The 27,757-nt window shown below is 43.0% G+C and overlaps 1 protein-coding gene across 1 annotated transcript; it reads left to right on the plus strand.

The window, feature by feature from the left end:
- Positions 1–251: 251 nt before the first annotated feature.
- On the plus strand, positions 252–18,878 carry HAS2 (hyaluronan synthase 2). Its single transcript, XM_062627095.1, has 4 exons — positions 252–387; positions 8,663–9,289; positions 13,660–13,761; positions 15,884–18,878. The coding sequence occupies exons 2-4, from the start codon at positions 8,663–8,665 to the stop codon at positions 16,811–16,813; spliced, it is 1,659 nt and encodes a 552-aa protein (XP_062483079.1). The 5' UTR covers positions 252–387; the 3' UTR covers positions 16,814–18,878.
- The last annotated feature ends 8,879 nt before the right edge of the window (positions 18,879–27,757 follow it).

Genomic DNA, 27,757 nt, shown 5'->3' on the forward strand with positions numbered 1-27,757 from the left:
AAGATCTTCAGCTTCGACCACGAGAGACTAAATCCTAATTTATTACTTTTAACTTTTTTATTATTATTATTATCTGGAAAAAAAAAAAAAACAAACAACAAACCAACACGACTTTGAGCTAGAAACTGAAGCAAAGACAAATCCATGGTAATTGTGAACACACGTGGGAGAAAATGAGTAGGACTGAATAGCCTTAAAACGATTTTTGATTTTTATTTGTTTTCATTTTTAAGTATTTTTTATTTCTGAGCGTCTCAGTAAGTCCCTGAAAAGTGCGATTTGATTTTTTACCTCAAACTTGGAAACTCTTCAGCGGGAGCAGCGGTACGTGAGACCACACAGCTGGCTGGAGCCCCTCTATGACCAAAGGACAGAAGGACAAGCAAGGTAGGTAATTTACGGTTAGGCTTCTGTCATCCCAAGAGCAGAAGACCCTCTCCTCCCATCCCCACTGTTCAAGGGGGAAAAGCTGAAATACCAAAGCTAAAATATGACTGGGGCTGGGGGAGGACCTCACCGGCTCTGCGCTACACCTAGCTCAGCAACGAATAGGACCGTCATGAGGATGAATGAGGTTTTCAGCTTCAATCCCCTCCTCTGTGTAATCCGGTTAAGATATTGCTGAGCGTTAAGATTTGGAGGGGAATATAAAAGGCGGCAACTCCCCCTCCAAAAAAAAAAAAAAATCTAAGCCCCCAACAAACCCATCTAACTCCCAGCCAAACCCAACATTGAAACGAACTCGAGCCGCAGGTCAGCAGCCGCTCCGCCGAGCCTGGCGGGTGGCGGGGCGCACTCCCGGCCCCCGCTTGCTTCTCCCCGGCCGCCCCCCTCCTCTACGGCCAGGACCGGGAGAGGAGACGTGACAGGAGCGCGGGGAGAGCCGGGACAGCGGGAAGGCAGCGGCGGGAGGAGACCCGAAGTCCCGCCTCGGCAGGGGGAAACAGACGCTGCCGAGAGGAGAGGGCGGTTTCCCGGAGGCGGGACGGGATGGAACGGGTGCGGTGCGATGCGATGCGGTGGGGCGGGAGCCACCGGCTGCCCGCGAGCTTCCCCCGCCGCACGCCAGAGCAGAGCAGAGCCGGGCCCCGCCCCGCCCCGTCCCGTCCCGCAGCCCGCGGAGCCCGGCCCTACAGAGGGAGGGTCAAAGCGGGGGCCGCGGGGGGGGATCCCTCCAACGCGCCCCGACCCCGCTCCGCTCCGCGCCGCCGCCCGCCCTCGGCGTGACGTGGCGGCGCGGGGGATCCCCCCGGTGCCCCGCCCGCCCGCTGTGACGCGACAGCACCGCCCCCATTGGCTGCAGCGCCGGGCCGGGGTTCCCCCGAGGAGCGGAGCTTCCGCCGCGCTCCGGAGCAGCTCCCGCAGCCCTGCGCCAGTCGTTGGTGGGTGGCGCGGGCACGGCCGGGACCCGGCGCTGGGGAGTCTCGCAGGGCTCCGCGGCAGGGCCAGAGCCATCCCCTGGGCCTGCGGTGACCCCGCGGCACAGCGCTGCTCCGCGCCAGCGCCCTGCTTCACAGCCTCCCGCCTCATGGTCATTCTCCCTTCGGCACACGTGGGTGCCGCTCCCCTCTCAGGGCAGGGAGAGGGGTGGCGGTTTAAGCCCCGCAGAAAGCAGGGCAGCAGGGTACCTCAGTGGAGGGTGATGGCTGTGGCAGGTGCTCTCCTTCCCTAAAAATGTGCTGAAAATCCAGCCCCCATCAAAAGGTCACAGCCACTTTGTCACTAGTCTGGAGAAGAGAAGGTTCAGGGGGGACAATCTACAGCTACCTGAATGGAGGTTGTAGTGAGATGGGGGTCGGTCTCTTCTCCCAAGTAACAAGTCATAGGTCAAGAGTTAATGGCTTTAGGTCGTATCAGGCGAGGTTTAAATTGGATATTAGGAACAATTTCTTCCCAGAGGGGGTGCTCAGGCACTGGAACAGGCTGCTCAGGGCAGTGCTGGAATCACCATCCCTGGAAGTGTTCACAAACTATGTAGATGAAGCCCTCAGTGACATGGTTTAGTGGTGGTCTTGGCAGTCCTGGGGTAACGGTTGGACTGGATGATCTTAAAGGTCTTTTCCAACCTAGTTGATTCTATGGAATCTTTATGGAGCAAAGCCAGGATTTTATTTCATGCTCGCAAATCTGTCTTATCCTATACGCAAGTGCAGAAAAACCTGGGAAAAGGTTTTCCCAGTAGTAGGAACCGCAGCCCCTCTGGGCACAGTGGAGTTTCCCATGCTAGTTCACTAGCAACAGACTCTTCATATCTATGGTGTGGGAGCAAATTTGCTTCATTTTGTTACTATTCAAGATTAGTATATAAAGCAGCAAATTACTCCTCCGCTACTCAGTGTAGTGGGACTTGACTAAGTCAAACAAGATATGACCTGTGCTTTATAAACAAATTACAAGGTAATCAGCTATGAACACCAGATAAATATTTATGTGCTCAATTAAGGCATGGAGTAGTCAGTTTTGTGCCAAAAGCATCCATGGACTTCATGACCAGCAACCAGAAAGCATTTCTAAGCTAGATTTTTGTTTAACCACAATCTGAAATATCTGATTATAAATATGATTTACTTCTTATTTCTTAGAGCATTTGTCTGGTTTATTTTTTGTTGTTTTTTCTCCTCTTTCAGTTAATTTAGTAACTAGCATATAACTGTCTACATTAGGGACAAACCCAACCAGCAGCTGCAGAATTCTTTCCACATCAGTTACTCAAACCTGTAAGAGACTAAATTTGGGCAGTTTAGTGGGAAACATATACCGAGCAGACAGGAGATCCTTGATTTGCTGATCAAAGCCTGTGCATGCAGATACAGTTTGCCATCATTACTAATCCTGTTCTTGATTTTAAGCCTAACCCCAGAGTTAATTTTAGTCTTATGTGAGCCCTTTCCAGAAGATCAATAGCATGACAAAATCTGGAAGTGATAAATAACCAAAAGCACCAGATATGGTAACTCTGCTGTGGTAAAGATGTACAGATGTAACATAACTTTTCAGTTTCCTCTCTGTAGGCTGTAAAATAGAAGAGGGAGTCTGGACAGCTATTTTATGCTTGTAATTAATGTGTACCTGGAATCATTTGTACTTCAAAGATAAATTATTTATTTTGCCATCAAATTAAGGCTAATAACGAACTTAAATATTGGAAAATGGTAACCCGCAGATAGTGTTTGTGTGTACAGGCAGACTGTATGATGCAAAGCCACATACAGTATGTGTCTGCCTGTGTGCATACACATCTGCACTCACACGTGCACTCAAACATGTCATTGAAGCAGCTGCTCTGTTGAAGCCAATGCTGTTATTCTCACGAGTAAGGAGGGGTTTTTAAGGCTTCTACCCTTCTACACCAGAAAGAGTAACACAATACACATCAGTAGCCTAAGCCTTATCATGAAGGGTTTTGTAGACCTTCAAGGACCTCTTGCATGATCATGATCCTGATTTTACAGGTGAGGAAGCTGAGACAGAAAGAGGTGAATTCACACACGGCAGCACTGGGAACGGCAGGTGAATGGCAGCACTGGGAACAAAATCCAGATTGTCTGTGTCCCTGTCCACTCTTGGATGCTGTGACATAAAAAATGCAGTGGTAAACAATGACCCAGCTGGCAGCTTTCATAAGGGACATTACTCTCTATAATAAATCTGTCAAATGTATGCATACATTTTCAACATGAATATCCCGGAAATAGCAGCTCTGCGGAGAAAGATGCTTTTTTTATGCCTCCACTACAGAACTGCAAGATAAATTTTCCACTGATTTCCCTCTTCAGCAAAATACTTAAGTGCTCACTTATCTATAATGACATACTTACATGCTTTGCTGAATCCAAAGCCTCGGCGCTAAGCTTCAGAGGACCATGACTAGTAGACATTCAAGAATTCAGCTTCTATACAGGCATGTATAAATGAGATGTTTTCAAAGGTTTTCAGTGCTCAGCACATTGCAACAAAGATCTGCAGACAAGTCTGATGCACAGATCTCATACAGAATCATAGAATCAACTAGGTTGGAAAAGATCTTTAAGATCACCAAGTCCAACCATTACCCCAGGACTGCCAAGGCCACCACTAAACCATGTTGCTGATGGCCTCATCTACATGGTTTTTGAACATTTCCAGGGATAGTGACTCCACCACTGCTCTGGGCAGCCTGTCCCCTCCCAAGACCTTGCCCACCCCCAGCCTGCTGGTGAGGGGAGTGTAGGAGAGCAGGCTTGATGCTGTGAAGCACTGCTCAGTGGTAGCTAAAACCTGGTGTGTTCTTAACACCTTCCTAACTACTGATACCCATCATTGTAAGGGCTACTGTGGGGAAGGTTAGCTCCAGAGCCAATAGAGGGATAAAATCAGCACACTTGTGACTGAACCTTTACTGTTGTCTCCTGGACAGCTACTGACTTTTGCAGTGTAAGGTTTTTTAAAAAGGTCTCCAGATGTTTGGAATTAGTAAGTGCTAATTCTTTCAAACAAACTTCCACATCATTATGTTTTATGTACAAACTTCCTGTGTCTCCCCCTCTTGCTTTTTAATTTTCTGGGGAAAAGCTAGCCAGAAGTACTACATGGCAATAGGTTTGAGTGTTGTACATGAGAGATGACTTTGGAATCAGATGATGTAGTGAGCTGCATCCCATATGTTGCAAGCAAACCTAACTTCAGTTTGACCTCCTGATTGCTTCCTTAGTCCTCATAGCAGCTGGTGAAGAATAAGTGAACAGGCTGCAGATAATATTGATGTGTTCAGACACCAATGCACATAGGTTTTCTGGATATGCACTTGCCCCTATTTTATTTATTGCTGTCTTGATGTATTAGTAATAAATTAGGCTTTTTTTTTCCTCTTTGTCTCCTGAATTTGCAAAGGGATGAACTACCTCCAGGTGCTCTTACTCTCAGGGATGCATGAAAGCTGATTAATAACCATATGGGTGGACTGTTCTGCATGATTTTGGAGGAGGGGGTGAAGTGGTAGATGACCAGTGCAGAGCAGAATTTGCAGTCCTGTCTCAGGCTTCCTGTGCAGTACATGGGGGACATAGGCACCTCCAAAAAGAGTCTGACACAGGCAGTGTAATCTTATTGCCACCTGGAAGTCTGATGCAAACTAATGGACTTTCTGACTTCTTTCAGTGATAAACAGCTTTCACTCTTAAAAAAATAATAATAAAGAAAGAACACTGCAGGAACTGTTTTCCTCCCCCTCCGTTATAGACCTCGTTAGAAACCTGTCCAGAAAGTGCAAGATCCAGGTTTGACTCCAAAGACAGTGAGGTAACCCAACTCACCTCCTCACCAGGTGAGAAGCTTTGTTTCCCTCCTCACTCCTGTTCCCATGCAGCAGCCATCCTGTGCATAAACAGAAATGACCTGCAATTATCTTTGTTGATCCAGAAATATGGACTGGCTGCATGTCTTCCACCTGTTGAGCACCTCATCCCTATCATAGGGGGTGCTTTTTTTCCCTTTTTGAAGTGCTTCAGTGCCTATTTCCCAGGACAAACTGACAGGGTTAAATCCCTCCAGGAACCAAACATCCATTAGGCTGAGACATAAAACACTAAGCTGTGCTGGTCATAGAAGGTGTGCACGGGCTCTGTACAGCACCTTCCACCAATTAGTCAGCTGTTGAACATGGCTGTAGTGTCAGCAACTTTGAATATTAGCAGTTACATTTTTGCTGAAGGAATATTGCTAGCACTTAGAAAGAGTGCTTATCAACGAAGTCATTGAGAAACAATTGTGGCTTTGAAAGTTAGTGTGGGTGTTTGTCCTTCACCAAGCATTTGACACATCTTGACTCAGCACGACATTATTTTAGGCTTGCACTGTTAAAACACAGTACTGTACACTGGGTCTCTGGTAATACTTGGTTTTAACTTTGTGTGACAAGTTCAGGAACTTCAGGAATAGATTTCAACTGATGTCTTATGAAGGATGTAATTTTACACTTCACAGTGTTAGGCCAAGCTAGATACACGTAACAGCACAGTCCAACCTGTGATGTCAAAGTGATGCAGCTATTCCATACCCTTGGTGCTAGCATTTGACTCAGCAGGTCAGTTTTGGTTCCAGACTTGTACAAGTGTCATTTCCTTTTAACTTCTTGGCTCAATTATTGAAGAAGGGTGGAGAGGTTTTGGCTTCTTTGCCATTGTTTGGGCACGTTCAAGTTGATAAAGATCAGTTCTGCTGGGCAAGCTATCAATAGCTCACGTGCTAAATCTTGAGAATATTGAGCAACTTTTTCCAGACTTTCCCTGTGTTTCAGTCAGTTAAAAGACTATACATAAAAACCTCAATTGCACATACAAAGGGGAAAGTTTCTTTGATGAAAGCCAGGAATTTAGATCAAAACACAGTTTATTTTCCCAAGGTTAACAGTGAAAGGATAGAAAAAAAATGCTGGTTTATTAAGACCAGAAATCCATTTCTTGATCTTAAAAGACTGGTTTTTTTTGCGAGGGAGGGAAGCTGTGCTGTAATGACAAGATCAGAGAATTCTCTTTTTTTTTTTTTTTTTCATTTTGTGCAGAAACACTTCATAGGAAGAGAAAACCAACAGCAAATTAATATATAAGAAACCTGGTAGAGTATACAGTCAGTCAAATGTAAACACTTCAGATCTTAATCTTAAATCCTATGGGCTCCACCCATACAAGTGATCCATTAATTTCAGCCATATAATTCTTAATGTAAGCAGACTTTAGCCCCTGCTCACTAATAGGAATTTTCTATTTATGGCAAGAGAAGAGAAGTAGTGGACCCCAAATGGGAAAGCAGAGTACAACTGTGCTGTTAGTGAAACGTTTACCTTGATGTTTGTGACCTTCTGCGTGCTTGAGGGATTAATAAACAAAGAGGCTATTTGACTTCAAGGTAATCTAGAGGGGATCTATTACTTAATCTGTTTTCTAAAGACAGTCTATTTTGGGCACTGAGTTTTAATTCACCTACAGTGGTGGTTAAGCATAAGCTATCTTTTATTAGGCTTCTTTATGACCCCTTGTTGTGAAAGACTTTCAGACAGGCCAGAGCAGGGACAGTCGCTTTTGCTGGTGGGTGATTACAGCACCTGTCAGAGCCCAGCCATAAGTATTCAAGGAAGTCCTAGAGATAGGGTCGAATTTCTTTAACAGTGTTTCCAAATATACATTTAAGAGGCTTCCTCCTGTCTTGAAATTTAAGACCCTAAATAGCCAATGGAAAAAAGCACAGTCTTTGTAACCTCAGACTTTGTGCTTGCCTGGTTTATTTTTATTGTGTAAGTGATGCTCTGCTGACTTTTTTTCTTCCAAGTCTGTAACTTTTCTGACAGAAGTGTAATTGCTGACAGCTATGCTGCTGCAGCTTGGTAGTATTTCTTCAAGAAAGAGTTAAGGACATATATGATGTCAGGAAGTGCTGTTCCAGCTTTAGCTTTGGCCAACAGATGGTGAAACAAACATGATCAGCAGACGAGCAAGATGTTAGCAGCAAGGAAAATATGAGTAATAGTAAGAAAACACAAATATTAAGTTCATTACTCTAAGAGAACCTAATTCAGCAAAATATTCAAGCACGAATTTCAGATTCATTTACTTACAATGCATTTGCTAGGTTGGCCTTAAACAGACATTATCTCTTTATGTCCTTAATGTCAAATGCAAGAACTGACATGAAACACTGTCATTAACTTTCATGTAATTCTGAGAAAGCTGTTGCATAAAATAGTTAATGTGATTGCCAACAAAAAGCAGTTAGGTAGCAATATACTCTGCCTGTCTGGTCTGCCTGCCTACGTTGTTTGTCTCGACTTCCAGAGCACCCTCCTTGCCAGCCAGTTCCTCAATAGCCCAGAGCTCAGGTTAGAAGATTTCACAACCAGGTAACATAAAATGCAGAAGTGGTCAGAATCAACCTATGTGCTAATGAATTTCTGAGCCCAGGGTGGAGTCTTGGCTCTGTTGAATTAATGCATAGTTTTGCCACAGACAATCTCAGTCAGGCTTTAGCCCTATACACATGTGCTCGCACATGTATATATCTGTGTACACAAATGTATGAATAATACATTTTTGCAATGGTATTGAGAAGACCTTTTAAAGCAGATGTCTGATTATATAAATTATAAATAGTCAGGCATCTGTTTAAAAATTATAAATACATTCAGACATCTGTTTTAAGAATGTCTTTCCAATATTTTTGCAAGCATAACTAAGAGACAGAAGCGATTCAGGGGGGGATACAGTCATGACATGGATGGGGGATGAGAACAGGCTGCCTAGACATTCAGCTGTTCCGCTTGCCTATGACCATATGAAGAGAGTGGTGGCCCAAAAGCCCCTTCTGCAATCCCCCAGGGTAAGATGACAGAGTGTCTCATTCAGCAAGCCCAGGCTGCCAAAATAAGATCCTGACACAGACAGCACCTTCTGTGAGGACATTACAAATAGTAGAAAAGATCCCTGGTACATTAAGTGTATTTGAATCTTTGCACAGAGGAAGTACAGCAAAGAGTTATTAAGTTTAACAAGGTGATGAAATGAATCTGTGTCACAGCCAGAAGCACAGGGTGTACGTGTTGATGCTGAGCTCTATGTTATAGTCACATGTGCCCCTTACAAGGTCTTTATCAGTAAGTGGTGGCTCTGGTAACAGTTTCCGTACTTCTTTGCAGATGTATTGTGAGAGGTTTATATGTATCCTGAGAATACTTGGAACCACACTCTTTGGGGTGTCCCTCCTGCTGGGAATCACCGCTGCTTACATTGTGGGCTACCAGTTCATCCAAACAGACAACTACTACTTCTCCTTTGGACTCTATGGTGCTATCCTGGCATCACATCTCATCATCCAAAGCCTGTTTGCCTTCCTAGAACACAGGAAAATGAAGCGGTCGCTAGAGACTCCAATCAAGCTGAACAAAACAGTTGCCCTTTGTATTGCTGCCTATCAAGAGGATCCTGACTACTTAAGAAAATGTTTACTTTCTGTGAAAAGATTGACCTACCCTGGAATTAAAGTCGTTATGGTCATTGATGGGAACTCAGAAGACGACGTTTACATGATGGACATTTTTACTGAAATCATGGGTAGGGACAAATCTGCCACTTATATCTGGAGTAATAACTTTCATGACAAAGGTCCAGGTGAGACGGAGGAGTCTCACAGAGAGAGCATGCAACATGTGTCTCAGCTGGTCCTGTCCAACAAAAGTGTTTGCATCATGCAGAAATGGGGTGGAAAAAGAGAAGTTATGTACACAGCATTCAAAGCACTGGGGAGAAGCGTGGATTATGTACAGGTAGGTATTAGAGCGCCAGGTCAGTGCCAATTCAAACACACTTTGAAAGAAAGCAGCTTTTGTATATTTTATGCAGCATGTTAGAGGCCATCCTAGTCTCTGATGAACACAGTGCTCCTTTCAGCCTGTTTGAAAACAGCTTGACCGTTAAAAGTGTATTTTGCTACCTTTTAAAATGGTCACTGTATCTGTGAATACGTGAAATCTGTGCACCAGCTACTGCAGAAATCTGAAATCCTTCCCCAGACCTCAGTACTGCCCCTCATCCACATGGTTTTGCTTTAGACAAAGCCAGTGGACTCCTGAAGACCCCATCTGTGCTTCTGTAGGTCAAGATCTTGGGTGAGGTTTTCTTTTGTGAGGTTGCTAGCGGGCCCATGTTCAGGCATACAGACAAGTATTTCGGTGGCACTAGGGAATATCTTGGAGTTTGTAAAAAAGGTGGGGATATTTTACAGGCTTCGAAGGCCATGCAGAGTATTCAGTAAAAAGGTCAATGTGCAGCCTTGAAAGAAAGGTTTCTTCAGCTAAAGCCTGAAGGAGCTTTTGCTTCATCACTTACAGCTGCATTACCTCACTCACCACGACTTGGCCTTTAAAGCCGTTATGACACTATTCACTTAAAAATTAATTAGGCTGGGTCCTCTCTCCCTGTTTCCAAAGCAGCAGAGACACATTTCTTTCCAGCTGCCTCAGATCCCATGAAAGATTTTCTGTTTTTCCCTTATACATGGAAGCACTCCTCACTCTTGCAAACAGCCCTGCTGACTGTGGGAAGGGGAGGAGGCCATACGTGGAGGAAGGCGAGTGGGATCAGGGCCTCTGGGTGGACACTGAGGATCCCTCCTTATTGATCGAGGCCAGCAAGCCCCACTGAATATGAGATGATCTTCCTAATTAACCACCCTCAGCCCTTCCCACCCTCTCCCGACCTCAGAGCATGCAGTGGTCTCCTCTTCAGTACCCCATGAAGGCTCTCTGCTGGCTCAGGGCAGTTGCATGGCTGAGCCACACATTTCTGTGGTCCGGAAACACAGCATCCATCTGCACAGTGTCCACATAGAGGCTGCCAGTAGCTGGACAGCTGGGCAGCGAGTCCTCCACACACAGGAGGGGCAGAAACTGAAGAGAGCCAGGAACTGCTCTGTTATTGGATCTGAGAGTGTAAAGCAAAGATTTAAAACCCATCCCCATCCCCTAACACTTCCAAAACTGAAACTGATTTATTCTCTGGAAACAATGGTCTTAAGCTTTCCATTGTCTGTGCTTTGGTTCTGTGCTGTGAGGCATTATGGTGGGATAAAAATGCTGTTTATTAGCATGGTTTTATAATCACTTCACACAGAAGTATCAGACTGCAGAGAGACAGCAGAGAGGAAATGGATTCATTGCAAGTTTCCTCCCTCAGTCCAGCTCCTGCATTTGTTCACAGAACCTGGAAAGTGTTTCTATTTCAACAGTCATAGCATAAACTGAGAAAACGGGAGAGATATTTCTGGTCTTTCAGTCAGTTAACACTCCTGACCTGGCTCAGAGGGAACTAATGAATGTGTCAGGGACTGTAATGCTGCTGTCCCAAAAGCTGCAGTAACAATTGAAGCCACAGGCACATCTGCAGACACACCTATATTAGAAATGCAGCACCTTGGTGGCCCTGGCTTCTACACAGTCATGATGTAATGCAGCTAAAATGTAGATCTGTTTTATGAATGAAAGCAGGTTGAGATATTTCAAATGGGGGTACCGAGGGTAAATTACTTTAAAGAGGCTAGACTTTTTAAAGGCTGAGCAATCTGCCTCTGATCAAGTACTTTAGAAAAATGGAGCAGTCAGCACCATTTCCCACCCCTGACACTGTGGGCCTCATGGTTCTTAAAAAGACACCTAGGAGTTATGGACAGGCAACCATAAGTAGTCAGACCGATGCAGATAAAGAGCTGTTGCTCATTAGCAGTGTCTCATTAAATACCTGAAACTGCTGTGAAGGCTTATTTCCATCCTGGAGGAGGAGGGTGCAAGCATGCATAGCAGTTAAACTGGCAGGTATCATCTCTGCAGAGCTGGTTGGGGCAGCCAGGGTACAATTCATCTTGGCTTGATGGAGATACCTGTGTGGACAGTCCAGCGAAGCCTGAACTTCTTAGAGCAGCTTGGATAAACCACCACTGGTTATAATGAGTATCTGAACTCATTATAACCCTTTCATGCAACTCTGTGACCCGAGGCAGTAATTTCTAGGTCACAGCCCTTATATAGAAAGGTGGCAAATTGCCTCTTGTGCTGTGCTGGGCCACCCGTGGCTGAGCAGACCTTGGTGTGTTCTATTTGGGTTCCCAAGTGTCTGTCTTTCTCTGGATGTATCCTCTTTGGATAAAAAGATACAAAAAGCCTTGTCCAAATGGAAAATAATGGCTTTTCAGGTTTGCCCCAAATCCCCAGACACGTCCACCGTTCTGGCGTGCCCACGACACATGCTGGTAAATAAATCTAGCATTTTCAGGATTCTTCATACCTATTTGTGATGTTGCTCATGGTCAGGTATTTCTGCTATAGATAAATGCATCTGATGGGGTGGAGGCTGTTCAGCTGCTTCAGGTGACAGTCGTTGGAGGGAAAGCAGAGGCACTGGGGAGGGAGCCAATCCCAGCCGGTCAGTCATGGTCGCAATGAGTATCTATCTCTGCCTGAGCCTGGGTACTCACTAAACTACGGATTGTCTGTGCAAAACACTCAGCCACAGCTTTGTCCAGGGAGCTCCAGATAAACATATAGGCATCCTTTCCCCCCTTCAGCAGAATTGTTCTGCTCCCTTTTTATCACTGAGTGCTGTCACTGATGATAGCTGGAGGCACACATTAGTTATGCAAAGGTACTCCTTGGGATTAACCCTTTGAGGAGAGGAGCTGGATGCATCAAGTTAGCAGGAGCTGGAAATGCTTGTGGCTTTTCTCCTGGAGGAAATATCAGAGCTTTCATCACCTTTCTCCTCTTGGCCCCGCAAAGTGAGCACAGAGGGGAGCATGTCGGAAGGCACTCAGCTGCATCCCAAACTATGCAGCCTGACTATCCTGGGCTTCAGTCTGGTCTGTAGTAGAGCCCCCAAATAATCTCTCCCTCTTCACAGACCAGACATGAGGGTTTCTGCTCCCCCTGGAGTGAGAAGGCTTAAACTGAATTGAAAAATTGGATGAAAAGACACCAAAATTAGCACACTCCAATATGAAGCCTCACCAGAATTGACTTTGCATGTTGTTCATGCAGAACTACTGATTTTTTGCCCTATCATCCCCATCTGAAATCATGGGAATGCACCGTGGGGATAAACTAGAAGCAGCATGAAAGTCTGTAGGGTAGGATCCAGCCAGCCAGGGGGGTGTTTCTGGAACAGCCTCTTCTGCCCCAGTTTGTGGGTGTCTGCAAAACACACAGTGGGGGCACTGCTTGCCGCAGCAGCCACAAGGAGACACCCACTTGTTTGAAACTGGCTGCAGCCCGTGTCATTCTCCTCCGAGCAAACGAAAGCGGTGCCAGCTGCCTCGCAGGCCGGCCAGCCTGTCTGAGCCCTCCTCCTACTCTCCAGGGGAAAGCCAGCTCCTAATGTACACAGTGTTTAGTTGACTAGGAGTGTTTGTGTGGCTGAAACGCCTTCTGTGTGTCATCTATTTCTGCCCCAGTTTTGTGGAGGACTTGCTCCTTCTGGCCTTACATAGGTTTTATTTATAAGAATGCCGGAGGAAAATAGCAAATAATTTCTATATATCAAATGTCAAATCCCTGCAATAATAACACACCATGCATCTAAAATTAAAAATGAGTTTGTTCTGGAATCCAAAATACATATCTTACATGGATTGCAAAGCCTTCTGAGAGTGAAAGAACTATCAGGTTCCTTCCCAGACTCCTAGTTGACATTTTTGTAACAAGTGGCTGGAATTTAACTCGTTGCTCCTTCCCTCATATGCCAGTGGGAAATATTTGACCAGGGTGCTCCAACCATGTAGCCAATGCAGGGAAACCCTGTGCCAGGGCTCAGCAGGATTCTGCCACACACCCACAAACATTGTCTTGCTCTGCAGTGTCCCATCTCTGAGAGCATATCTTGTTAGAAGCCAGCTCAGTGTGCCAGTAAAACAAACAGAGCTGATACAGAAGACAGGATTGTTTGCATGCACAGCTCCAACAAGCACTCTGTTTTGTTCAGCACCACTCCTTGCTGCCCGATACAAATGGTTTTAACAGAAGCATCAATGCAGGCTTCAAGGAGAGATTTAATTTCATTGAGAAGAATATACATTTAGAGTTATTGCAGTCGCTTTTCTTCTCTAGTGTGCTCCTTAACCCATTTTTATTCTTGTTTTGTCTTTTTGTAGGTCTGTGATTCAGATACAATGCTTGATCCAGCATCATCAGTGGAGATGGTAAAGGTTTTAGAAGAAGATCCAATGGTTGGAGGAGTTGGAGGTGATGTGCAGGTGAGTACAATTTTAAGATTAACAGAGGGATTTCAGCAACTTTCAGCAACTATTTCCTTGCCTGGAGTAGCATTGAATATACTGTGATACCCTGATAGAGGCTTTTATGATACCTTAATCTTTCTGTCTGTTGAATGGAAACTCTTATTCTTGGGTGTGAGCACTGAATGGTTTTAGCACCCATACATAGCAAACAAATATTATTCTTCTCCATATATATGAAAAATGGGGTAGTGCTGGACTGTTGTGGCGTCTTTGAGTCTCTGGTTATAACTGTTTGCTCAAGGTTCCAAATAAAATCTATAGGGGAGCAGGGAATTGAGAACAGGTCTCCCAAAGCCAAGTTCAGCACCCCAAGCACTACAGTTATGTTACAACTGGAAGCCGAGATTGTTAGGAATAAAAGCCTTTTTGAAACACAGTGCACTATTCAATCTGTGTATTGTTGGGTTTCCTCTGCATCTCTGTCAGGCAGGACAATGGAAAACCCCAAAGTCAGCCCAGCTCCACTTCTGTTAGGATTTCCAGCATTGCTGAGTTTGGCTGACAACTGCAGCAAAATGCTGTTCGTTCCTTTAGACACAACTGCTTCTGCTGCAGTTTAGAAAGAAAAAATGCATATGGATATTTCAGTTGGCTTTAGGATTGGTCCCCTGTACTCAGTTGGGCTTTTATATGAGATGCAGGAGAAAGGCCATCTCTATGGGCAAGCACTTGCTAATGAATGCCCCAGTAGTCAGAAGTATTTCAGGCATGTGGCTCTTAACTCCAAAAATTAAGATTCCCACAGAAGCCTGAATATCTTTGCTGCTCCGGACTGACCACAGACCAGGCATCACACTCCCCCTGCACATGTGAAGGTGCCAGGCATGTGTGAGCACAACTGGAGGGAGACAGTACAGCTTCAGCTATGACAGCAAAGGTTCATAAGCAACTGCAGAGAGAGGTGGAAGGACATGTGTCTTCTGGGAGGAAAGGAGGCAGAATGAGGCTTTAGTCTTTTTTTCCCCTTTCCAATTCACTTTCCAGCATACACCAAATACATTTGAGCCTATCCCTGTGCCTTGCTGCTTCTAAACTGTTCCAGAATTAAACAAAGGCAAGATTGGCTCTTGGCCAGCAAACCTGACAGAAGTTAGGACCGTCAGAGCAAAAGACTGTTGCTTTGGGGTTTTTTCCTAGTTGCAGGAAAATGTCTTCTACTTGTAGAAGGGCACAAATTCCGTTGTAATTCCCCAAACTGAGAAGATATGGGTGCAGAGCTGGCACAGCCACTCTATTACACGCTTCCCAGCCACATCCCCCAGCACAAGGTGTGTGCTGAGAACCTGGATATGAAGGCATTGACTTGGGCATCTGCACACACCCATGCTTCCACAGAGTGTTCAGACTCCTGGGCTATGTCTGTGTTGTATTTTAAGTGTAGACCTGAGCTTCAGGTGAGCTTTGGGGCATGCAGAAGAGAAAGACTGAGACTTTTCTGCAGGCCAAAGCAAGACTTTACTGGAGTATCACTGTGTTGTGGGGCAATGTACCAGGACCGGTACTGCAGAGACAAAGCAGAACAGGTTGTTCCTCAGAGGGACTAATGTCAGATATGGGGACATAACACATGGTCAAACCTCTAGGGCCAGCCTTATGATACCAAAAGTGTGTGCCAAAGACCATGTGCTTAACCTTTCCCATGCGGAGCACAGCTTTAGGAAGGCTGGAAGAAGTCGTATGAGCCCCAGAGATGTGTGCAGGTGGCAGAGAAGCAGCAGGCCATGTATGGCACTCCACCATCTCCTCTCAAGAGAGATTGAGTCCAGCAGGTCTTAAATGGGGGGTAAAGCGAAAGGAAGAATGAGCCAGAAAATAAATTTCTTGGTGGAAAATAGGAAGGGTTGCAAGGAAAAAGAGAGCATTTTGGTGGAACAGACTTCTGAAGGCTTCATATCACCCTTCCTGCCAATGTCCTAGACCATATGGAACTCCTGTGTCTGTGAGTGGATACAGGAGTGAGGTTCCTCCTGTATTTTGGCTAATGGTGCTCTAGTCTCCGCAAATTCCATATTGATCTAATGTATATATTTTCTGTCTCACGAGCTCTTCTAAAATGAAACCTTTTTTAATTTTGCAGATTTTGAACAAATACGATTCCTGGATCTCCTTTCTGAGCAGCGTGAGATACTGGATGGCATTTAACATAGAAAGAGCCTGTCAGTCCTATTTCGGCTGTGTACAGTGCATCAGTGGACCTCTGGGGATGTACAGAAACTCTTTACTCCATGAATTTGTGGAAGATTGGTACAATCAAGAATTTATGGGCTCCCAGTGCAGCTTCGGAGATGACAGACATCTAACTAACAGAGTGCTAAGCCTGGGCTATGCAACAAAATACACAGCTAGATCCAAGTGCCTTACCGAAACACCGATAGAGTATCTCAGGTGGCTGAATCAGCAGACCCGCTGGAGTAAATCGTACTTTAGAGAGTGGCTTTATAATGCAATGTGGTTCCACAAGCACCATTTGTGGATGACCTATGAAGCTGTAATCACTGGATTCTTTCCTTTCTTCCTTATCGCCACAGTCATTCAGCTCTTCTACAGGGGAAAAATCTGGAACATCCTCCTCTTCTTATTGACAGTTCAGTTAGTGGGCCTGATAAAGTCTTCATTTGCCAGCTTCCTTAGGGGCAACATTGTCATGGTTTTCATGTCACTCTACTCAGTGTTGTACATGTCAAGTTTACTGCCAGCAAAGATGTTTGCAATTGCCACGATAAACAAAGCAGGGTGGGGCACGTCAGGAAGAAAAACCATTGTAGTTAATTTTATAGGACTCATTCCAGTCTCCATTTGGTTTACAATCCTCCTAGGTGGCGTGATTTTCACTATCTACAAGGAATCAAAAAAGCCATTTTCCGAGTCAAAACAGACAGTTCTCATCATTGGCACAATACTCTATGCATGTTACTGGGTTATGCTTTTGACTTTGTACTTGGTTCTTATCACCAAATGTGGCAGGCGGAAGAAAGAGCAACACTATGACATGGTGCTAGACGTATGATGTTTCCGTGGGAAGTTACCCAGAGAGTTGTAAAGCAACCCAACGACCTTGTAGTATCTGTGGCATCAGACAAACGTTGCCAAGGGAAATGGATCATTGCTGCTGGGAATAGGACATTTATATTCCTCTGGGTTCATTTTCATCCTGCCAAAGTAAGAAAAAAAGCAAACAATAAAACATGATTACTTTTTTCCAAGGCGGGCAGGAGGGAGGGGAAGAACACAAACCACACAATTTCATCCTGTTCGCAAGAAAAGGGGAGAACTTCTATGTTTATGCACTTTCTTATTGTGCATATGCCTGACAGTGTTATGTTCTATATACCTCACTGGTCATGCTTATGTGTGTGGACAGGAAGGAAAGGAGTTTGGAGAATCGCGAAAAGGATCTTAACAACCCCTTGCAACCTAATTTATGAACTTCTCTTTTTTTTATAGTTCTGTTTATAGGAAGGGTCTTTTGTGTTAGGCTGCCAAATGTAATGCCAAAGGTAAATTTTAAGAGGCCGTTGGCTGAGCTGTATTTTTATATTATTGTATTATTTGTGTGTGTGTATTTTTAAGCCAACTTTTTTTTTAAATCACATATTTTATATTTTACTGTCTGCCAAAAAAAGCTGCCTCCCCCAACATTTTGTTCTTTAGCCTTTTTACATACATTTGGGAAACAAATAATCATACGTTCTCCCCACAAATTTGTGCTGACTTGTTCGCAACAGAAAGAATAAAAAGTCTCTCTGCATTCTTGCAACTGATGAATGGTTATTTCTGTGAAGAAAAAGCATTTAAATGTGCTCTTTGAAGACATTTATTAGGAAAGGCCCAACATTGTCAGTTTTTGAATACAAGCATATTTGTGCATAAAAAAAGGCCAAAGGGGTAGTAGATATGTGCAATTTGGGGCTTTGGTTTGGATAACATTGTGAAAGGGAAATCTGTTTTTCTGCTGAGAGCATGATATCCCTGACATGCACAATAACCATAAGGCAAGGGAGGCCTCCATGCCATTGGAAAAGAAATTGCTAATGGAAAGCTCCCACTGATTTTATATGGGACCTGAAGAGTCAAAATTTCTCATCTAGAGAAAACACTGGACACCCAGAACTACTATTGACTTCCCTGATGGTCATAGCTCGTAATCTGCTAGCACCATGCAGATGGTTTAGATTTTTAGTTTGAAAAAATACATGGAAGGAAAACTTATGAATACGTTCAAAATATGCGTGTCTTACTATAGAACTTCTGCAGTGCCCCTCACATGTTTGCAGAAAATCCGAACATCAGCTTCTCTGAGATCCAGTGGAATACAGACCGCAGTACTGAGCCCAGTGATTTATATTTGACTAGAGCGTATCTACCAGAAAAGAAGCCAATTTTTTATCAGGAAACACCAAACCTTAGTAAATCCATCACTTCCTTGGTGCCTAATAATCAGTCCTGGACATTTACTTTGGACCATGGTTTTGAGAAATACTATTCAGGACTAAATTCTGCAGTCCTTCACCAGCCAAAGGAATGTGGCATTGAGCCCTAACATACTTTATAGAGAGCAACAGAAATCCAGCTGCACACAGATACATGCCCTTTTTAGATTCTGGTATTAAAAGCACTGTGGTAAAGCAGAAATCAGCATATGATGCTTAAAGAACTTAGAAGCATTTTCAGCTTCTCTTGTTTTTATGCAGACATGAACAGATTCTGCTGTAGAATGAACTGCACACACACTACCTTGTTTGTCTGATTATCTTGAGGTACATGATTGCTTGAAAGTCATACTAATATTATGTTAATGATTGGAGAGTTGATTCATGTTGATTACAAAATAGAACAGTATTAAAAAATGCAAAAGAAACAGTAAAAATAATAAAAAACTTGACTATGCCTTTTAACTATTTATGATGTAAGTTAAAGCTTGGGTTAACATTCAAATGTCAAATAAATCCTCTCATTCTATAAAAAGATTGAATTAATTGCCTGTATTTATTCTAGCAATTATTCAATGTACTTCCAATATAGGTTGTATAGTATAATTGTTACTTTCATAAATAAAATATTTTTGATAAGATTATGACTAATTCATGGTATTTCTGATCAGCACTTCTGCTTTGAAGCCATCAGTCTGCATGGTTTGAAGGCTGTCGTTATCATGTCACCAGCCTGATTTCCAAGTAGGAATTAGCTATCATATAGCAGAGCACCTAGGGAGCACACGCTTGAAGGAGGCAGAGACTGGTCCCTGCTCTGAGAGGCAGCACAATGGTGGTACTGCTCCGAGTCTCTGCCTGCCTTTGCCAGCAGCTGCTAGGTGAATTCAGTCAAAACACTTCCCTCCCTTTTTCCTCGGCTTCCTCATTTGTAAAACAAGAATAGCAAGCCAGCCTCCTTTTGGGAAGCTCTTTGAAGTTTATGGCCAAAGTGCTTTACATAAGAGCTGATATTTTCCAGCCCTTGGGTCCGCTGGAAGTTACTACCCTCTGTAGCTGCAGAAGCAGAGGAAAACATGTACATGGCCTTCTACCGTTCCTCTTTACTGCTATTTTTCAAACCCACTTTTCCCTGTCACAGCTGAAATGCATGCTGTATTTTCTATCACAGAGAGTTATAGGTAGCAGCCACTAGCAGGGGGATAGAGTGAGCAGGGGGCAAAGTGATGTCTCACAGATCTCTCAGACCATGACAGGCAATTACTTAGGAGACAGCTTCTAAGCACTCAGTGCTTGTTACCCTATATCTGGATGTTCTGTTCAGTTTTGCATTCCCAAGTACAAGTAAGTAATTGATAAAATGAGGCAAGTTCAGCACAGGGCCAGCATGATGGTTTGGGCTGTAACAGAGGAGCTAAGCACTCTGCTGGTTAGGCTGGAGAAGGGATGGCAGGACACCTAAGGTCACCTCTAGTGCTTATAGGGAGGTCATCAAGAAGGTGGAGCAAGGCTCCCCACAGTGCTGCTTGCTGGGAACATGAAAGTATCCAAATTTAAGTTGAAAGGGGAGAGTTTCAGCTTGAGCATAAATAGGGACTTCTTCCTGTTAAGGACAGTCAAGCATTGAAGCAGGTTGCCAGGAGATATAGTGCAGCCTCCATCTTGGGACAGTCTGAAAGCTAGACTAGATAAAGTCCTGAAATGCCTGATCTGACCTCAGAGCTGACCTTGTTTTAGCAGGAGATTGGGCGAGAGACCTCTGTGGCCCCTTCAAACACGAATTCTCCTGTCATTTCTGAAGCAGGTGCTGACAGTCTGCTTCCTAATGACAGCTCCCACCCACACGGAAGCTCGTTCCCATCCCTGTCCCTCACACATCCGTCCTGACCCCAGGCACAAATCCCATCAGCAGCTGGTGCTGAGTACCCGAAAAATCAGAGCCCTTCCTGTGACTCTGTGTCACTTTCCTCACCGCATTTACAGCTGTGTAAAAAGGGTTTCAGTGGAAAACAAGGCTATAAAACAGTTCTTAATGGAAGTGTTCTTAGACAAATTACTTTTTTCAGTAACACTTCCTGTTTGTCATTAATAGCAAATATAATTGTGAGAGCTCTCCCAAAAGAAAACGTGTTAAAAGAAAAATTCATGCTTTGTTTTGAACTTATTTTTAAACAGCTTTTTCTCAGCAACATCTGATAGACAGATGGTGCTGAACTCTGTGAGAAACTCCCACAAACTAGAAATTGCGCATAAAATTAAAAGAAACCTGACCTTCAAAACCAATGCAATGAATTGACAATATCTCATTTCCAGAGTAGAGTGATTTGGGTTTGAAAGCATCTGTCTGCAGAGACCAGGTGTGAAGCAAAACCTGTGGGAATCAGAGGTGCAGCAGGGAGGAAGGAGCCCTCCTGTTCTGTCTGCTAACAAACTTCAGTCTGGCCAAGAATCAGGTTTCTTTCAATGGGAAATGCATGAATATTTAGCAGAACTTTCCTAAGAGGTGGAAAAAAAATCCTGTCAGACACAGGCTGCCAAAAATGTCCTGATGCATAAGATGTTGTGAATCTGTCTGTTAAAGAAATTGATCTGAATTTCATTTTTAGCAGAAGATAAAATGGTAAAGAGGACACAAAATATAGTGAAAATTGATGATGAGATTTGGTATTTCCGAGGCTTTTTGGAAATGCCAGTTTTCCCCATAGTTAACACAATTAACTTAAATGAAGTACAATTGTTTTCCCAACTTTCACTTGGTCTAAGTTTGCTGCTTCAGTTTTATATCAGATGGATGGATGGATGGATGGATGGATGGATGGATGGATGGATGGATGGATGGATGGATAGATGCCCCAAATGGTTGCTACTTCTTCCAGCTGTGGCATTCTATCTCTCCCAAAGAAATCCAACTTGAATTTTCTTCTAGAATAACCATGACTGCATAGAGGAAAATGACCTTGTAGTTACATTTACACTAAATAAATGAGAAACTCAGGCCACATGTCTGAGCTTTGGTATGTGATAATAGCCTATACTGGTCAAGTATAAGCATGGTCCATGGCATGTTTTTGCCATAGGGCAGATAGTGCTGCCTGAAATAATGCTGGACTCAGGTAGGAAAGATGTATGGAACAAGAACCAGCATGGTCTAGGAGATCATAGAGCTTAGGTGTGATCAGCTGGTCTCAAGATTGGAGAGCAGTCCCTGGTTTTTGTTTTGAACTAGATTAAATATAAATGATCAATACCCCACTGAGGAAGACATTGAGGTCAGCTCACCCCTGACTGAACATCATGAATGTGGGATCTTACTCTCAAGAGATCAATAAACATCATTAGTTCTGCACCTCTAGAAAACACATTATTATTATTATTATTATTATTATTCCTTTTATTAAGAAACCCCATGTTTTCTAATTCCTTTGGTCATGCCTAGGAAGCAAGAACCAACACCAACAAGGAATCAAAAACTACCGTCACAGCTCTTAGGGCTAGGACCCATTGCATTAAAACTTTCATTGCTTCTTTTGCAGCATCCGTGCTGGCTGCTTTTCTCCTGGTAGCAATCCACTTTGGTTTGCTCCAGATTTGACACACCCCGTAGAAATGCAGTGGTTATGACAGAACCTTTTTTTGGCTGCTTCTTACAAGATTCAGTGAGAACAGAAAGCATGAAGAGCTTGCCTGTGAACAGTGATCAGTGCTGCTTTATACTGCCCAAGAGAGCGATGTCTGGAATTTAACATTATCAGTCACATTATTAGAGATAGAGAACCCACACAAACAGCATGCAAGAGAGTGACACATAGCAAGTGAATCACAGGAAATTAAATTTTACAAGTTTCTTTGCCCGTATAATTATTTATTTTAGTGTTTACAGGAGGAAAATCATCACTTTTGACTATGGCTTGACCCTACAGCACTTTGGGGACACATAAAACAGCCATGAAGAACTGAGCTAAATGTGACTAAAAATAGATTAAATGGGCATCTTGTTATAAGTTAATTATAAGATTGTGTCCTGTGTCTGCTCTTGAAAAGTGCTCTTAAGTTTTCCATACTGATTCTTTTTAATGAATGTAGCTTATCGACTGAACCCATCCAGTGGGTTGATGCTGCAGATCACCAGCGATTTCATAGGATGGTAGGAACATAGAATCATAGAATAGTTAGGATTGGAAAGGACCTTAGGGTAATCTAGACAGAATTTGTGGTGCCTGATTCCAGACGGGAGAAAGTTCAAATAAAACCACCTAAAAGGGATATCTATGTACTTCTTACCATGGATATGTCCCAGAAATTTAATGTAAACCAGGTATGAGGCTGGAATTGAACCACAGCTATTTCTAGAAATGATCCATTTGACTCGTTGTAGAGTTCTCTTTGGACACTTTTATCCGTTAAAATCTCATGCAAAGATAAAAGTTAAACAGACACAAGCCAGGTTTACATTAATGTAAAAACATGGACTGTGAAAGCCTTGTCTACACACGAAAGTTTACCTGATGTAACCAAAATCTGTGTGATTTTACTTATTGTAGTATGTGTTATTTTATTTGGTTTGTTTTGATCTATGTTTCTTAGGAAATTGTGCCCATCATTGTAAAATTGGAACTCCTGTTTACTAGCTTGAACAAAGAAGAAAGCTGCATTTACATTGTGATAATAAATTGGTTTAATCAAACTGGCAGAGAAACATGACACTATTATGTCTATTTATGCCAGATACATTTTAGTCAAGTCTTGCATGTTTTACCTTAAGATAAGCCACCTTGTGAGTTTATAGCACTTCAGACAGGCCATAAGGACTGCCCTGGGCAAATCCTTGCTCTGCAGTAAGTGTGAGGTAGCTTAGCATCAGAGCCATTAGTTATATTTGAATTTGCCACAGGGTAAGAGAGGAAACATGGGCAGATAATGGAGGATGACTAAGTGTAAACTCATGCCTTAGGCTGCTCAAAGAAGCTGTTAAATGTATCTGTACCTGAAATTGTTCTGGACTGACTTCTAGGTAAACCAGGGGCATATGCACATAAAGACACCAGAACAGTTGAAGTGAATTACCAAGATTTCAAGACAGTTATTTAACTGTGGGAAGCCTCCATTAAGAATGTGTTTTCAGAATAAAAGCAACTTCGCTTTGATTTAGTAACAACCAACACATATGCACGTTTTTTAGGCAGGACTTTAGTACAATTTATCTCTTGCACACTAAAAGTCTGACCAAAATGTACTCACACAATCACAAGTGTACTGTAAGAAGCTGCCTTCCTGCTGGAACTGCAAGATTCTGAGCACGTGTTCTACTGCAAAGGAAGTTAAACTGGGATGATTTTATATGTGCCTTTGGACACGCACCATCTCTGCCTCACATAGGACTTTGCTCAGGTAGAGCTGAAATACCTGCCTCAGATTGTCAGTACCCATTTTCCTTGAGCTGTTCTTAGCTGAACAAGGAACAGGCTCTTCACTGAATAACTGCATATAGCCCTGTGAAGCCACTCTAGTGCCTGACAGATGCATAGGTCATATATATGACATACCCAAGCAGTAGACCAGAGCATGCTGTACATGCAGCAAACCTGTATTTGACAGGAAGTACAGGAGTTGGGTGTGCAAGCAAGACATCTGGTTCTGGCAGCAGTGGAGGCAGAAGAAGAGGTTTTATCACTAACAGAAGCATCAGTAAGCTGTACACATGCTATCTCACTGCATGGAACATCTGTGTGGTCAGGTGAGCATTGGTCTGGCTGCTTTGCCTGGAAGCATTGGCACATCAGGCTGTTACTCCAGGGGAAAAAAATATGAACCTACAGTGCATTATGCTGGGTTCAATTGCCACAGTGCACGCTCTTGCCTTTTGTCCCACTGGAAGCAGTTTGCTCCTCTTTTGCTGACAGGCAGTTGCTTTAAACATACTGCAACATGAAAGCATGCTCACAGGCAGCTGCCAGATCCATTAATTACAAATTTTGTAATGATTAGTCTTTAATTCTAGTAATTAATTAACTGAAGGTCATTTGTCTTAACTCAGTTCCAGGACTAAAACACACAATGTAATCAGTTGGATAGCAGTATTCCTTGCAAGTGAGATTAAAATACTTCCATGGTGAATGAATCACTCACATGCCCCAGGCTGTGTGCTCCCCAGGCAGCATGAAGATCTGGCATGTGATGTATACCTGTTGGGTAGCCAGTGTTGTCCAAAGCTGCCAGCACAGCCCCTCTCTCATTTTGTTACTTATCTGATTGCTCCTTCTGTTCTTAATTAAATTAAAGGAGTGTGAGGTTCTGGCCAAATTAATCATGGCTGGGAATCAATGTTCATATTTCTCTAGCAGCTTTGAAGTCTGTCTAATCTAGCCTGTTATCACTATAATATCTGAGATGTGATGAGGGCTTTATAAGTACACAGATTAGACAGATTGCAAAGTTAATGGGGACATATGGGTGTTGTTTCTCGGCCATTATTCTTTCTGTAATTGTGGTGGAAAGAAACTGTCAGCAGAAATGCACTCTTCAGTAATACATTGCTACAGCATGTTGGTAAATGTTGGGGAGAGTGCTGGTCTGCAAGAACGTGTTCTGCACACACGACTGATCGCTCCATACCTTTCATCTGTGGTTTGGTTTGTTTAAACACCTAAGCAGTGACAGTCATTTAGAAATATATCTGGCATTAACTTCAGCTTTCCAAGCACTGTATGCAGCTTTCTGATCAACCTGGTGTTGAAACAAAACAAAAAGCTTTTTATCTTCAACGTTTTGTGCCTGTGACTTTCAAATGATACACTATGTGCTAATAAGCAAAGCCCTAGGAAACTCAGCATCACTGCATGGGACACCTGCATCTTTTTGTTTTCCAGCCACTTCCTCAAATCTAATTTGTTACTTCTCCGTTAAATCAGCACAGCCAGGCAGGTATAAAGCTAAAGTCTTAACCACCCATAGCAATTACATGTTATGTTTCATAAGATTAGGCAGGAAGCACTCCATAAATTCCGGTAGTTAACACTTGTTTTAATTGAATTGCCCCTGAAGTTTGAATGGAGCTGGTATTCCTCTGCTCTGAACAGTTGTGTTTCCCAAAACACAGCTGTGTAACAACAAACAGATGTTTTCCAAGGCAGACAAGGCCACATTTCTAGTGATAATAAAGGGATGTCTCGATTTTATATGTTTGTCAAGCGCTTCTGCAGCTAAAATAATTGGAAAAAACTTCCTTTTGGCCCAGCTACAATGGATTAAATCCGTTGGCATAAGCAGAAGTTTGGAAAGATCTAACAATTACCTGAAGTTTAATGCATATTAAAACATTTGATCTTGATTTGTCTTCTTGTCCACCTACAGGACAAGTCATTGGGATGGAGGGATACAGGTTTGCCTGAGCGAAGCAAAAAGCAGAAAACAGATCATTACTTAGATCCATTTAGGCTGTAAAACATACTTTGCTATAGGATTGTATCATAGTTCTGAGTTTACTTATGAGGTAAACTACTAAAATCACATGCCTAGGGCAATATTGTGTTCTAGAAGACTAGCATCTAGACAGTCTTTACATGCTAGATACTTCAGATAGATTTAGAAATAGCTGAGGCATGCAAGATGCCTCTACTGCTACACCTGCAACCTTAGGAGATTTTCTGCTTCAGCACCAGATCAGCCAGGTTAATGAAAACCAAGTTCATCAATGATAAAGTCAGATAAAATATTTGAATATTTTCAGGCAAATATCCCTCCCAGTTCCTTGTATGATCCCCATTGTGGAGGCAACAAAAGCAGTCAGCAGCCAAGGATGCTTCTTCTTCAAGAGATTTACTTCTTCAAGAATTACAGCTACATCAGGAAGAAGCTGTCTGTCTTTGCCCTGATACATGTAGATTGTAATCCAGCTGGCATCGTCCTTCCCTGCTGCTGCCAAACCTCTGAAAGGGAGGGACTGCATATTTTAAAGCCTTGTCTGCACATGTCAGTTTATTTAGTATATGTTAAGTCATTTATTTTATCAATGAGATCAATGAAACCCCTGGGAGTTTACTCAGGCACACCTGCTTTGTTTTTTTTTCTTTTAAGCCTATGCTATTTGGAATCAAAGCCAAAAAAGCCATTCTTATGCCACAGTAAGTCTGTCCAAGAGGCCTCCTCCATGGATTGTCCTATACTATTATGCTCATACAAGCAGCTCAGACAAGCCACAACTCATTACAAACAGGAACATAAAAACACTAAAATGCTAGAAGGAGCAGTCTTACATTGCTTACATAGGAGGAGAATACTCCAGAAAAAAGTGGTTTCCAACCCACGGCTCCGAAAGCCCTCAAGAACTGGTTGTGGTCAGAAAAAATAAGTTAAAGACGAGACCAGCAGGCAGAACCAAGCTTGTAGGTTCCTCAGTTTTGCATGTAGCTTCTACCCATGAGCTAACTACAGCTTGAAGAACACTGAAGAGGTTTTTTTCCATCTGTAATGGCTCTAATTTCACTGTTGAATTTCTTCTTAAATTCACCCAAATTATGCTTGAGTATTTAGCATAAACATAAGAAGCTCTCCATTTAAGAAACTCCGAAGCCCCGTGAAATGCATTCCCATTTAACACAGTTTTGGTCAGAATAAGACTCCTCAGAAGTTGTTTTCCACTTAAAGATCCGAATGCTTGGCAACTCCATAAATACCGTTTCTGTGCATAAAAATGCTCAGGGCAATCAGACATCCTCCAAAGGAATTCTAAGATTTTTAGCATCATTTTATAAAACTAGGTGAAACGTTTCAAAAGATGAGTTCACAAGCATCACCCATGCTGAATGACAGCAAGTTTGGATTCAAATTCTCTGTCACCATTATGATGTCGTAGAATTTGAATAAAATTTCAAACACCATTTGACCAATCTCCAAATGCCACAATTACAAAATGGATTCTAGACAGACCTTGATTGTGTCCCTGCGGAGACACTCACTCTGAAATTCAACCCCTTTTTTCCACCAGTTGTCATATAACCACCATCTATATATTTTGACCAACTATATAATGGTTCACTTGACCCTTTCCCTTGGATCATAGGTACTTAGTTTGCTCAAGATGTTGTCCTGTGAAATGTCTTGAAAATCTCATCAAAATGAGAAATAACATGTCTACAGCTTTCCCCTCAGCTGCTCTCACATAAAAGTAGGCTGTTGAATAGTTTGACAGAATTTATTCTCATTAAAGATATATTAGCTAATTTTATGACTTACTATTTTCTATCTTCCTTGCTTTTCTGTTGCTTTCCTTTTAATGATGTTATTTCTTTGCCAGTCTCCAATCCACTGGAGCCTCTCATGTGCCAGAAAGTCCCTAGTAGTCCACAGAAAGTTTCAGGTAAGCTTAATAACACTCAAGACTTATATACACCTTTTTCAGCATGGTTTTTCCTTTGGGGACAGACTGTAGACATTGGGTAGGAGGCACCAGAGGGCACATGAGCTGGGGTACCTGCATTCCTGTAACCTAGGCCTTCTGCTCCTTTCCCTGAGCTTTGACTAGA

The sequence above is a fragment of the Pezoporus occidentalis genome, unplaced genomic scaffold, assembly GCF_034315485.1.
Source record: "Pezoporus occidentalis ecotype Australia unplaced genomic scaffold, CSIRO_AGI_Poc_V1 ctg3, whole genome shotgun sequence".
In the NCBI taxonomy this organism is placed as follows: Eukaryota; Metazoa; Chordata; class Aves; order Psittaciformes; family Psittacidae; genus Pezoporus; species Pezoporus occidentalis.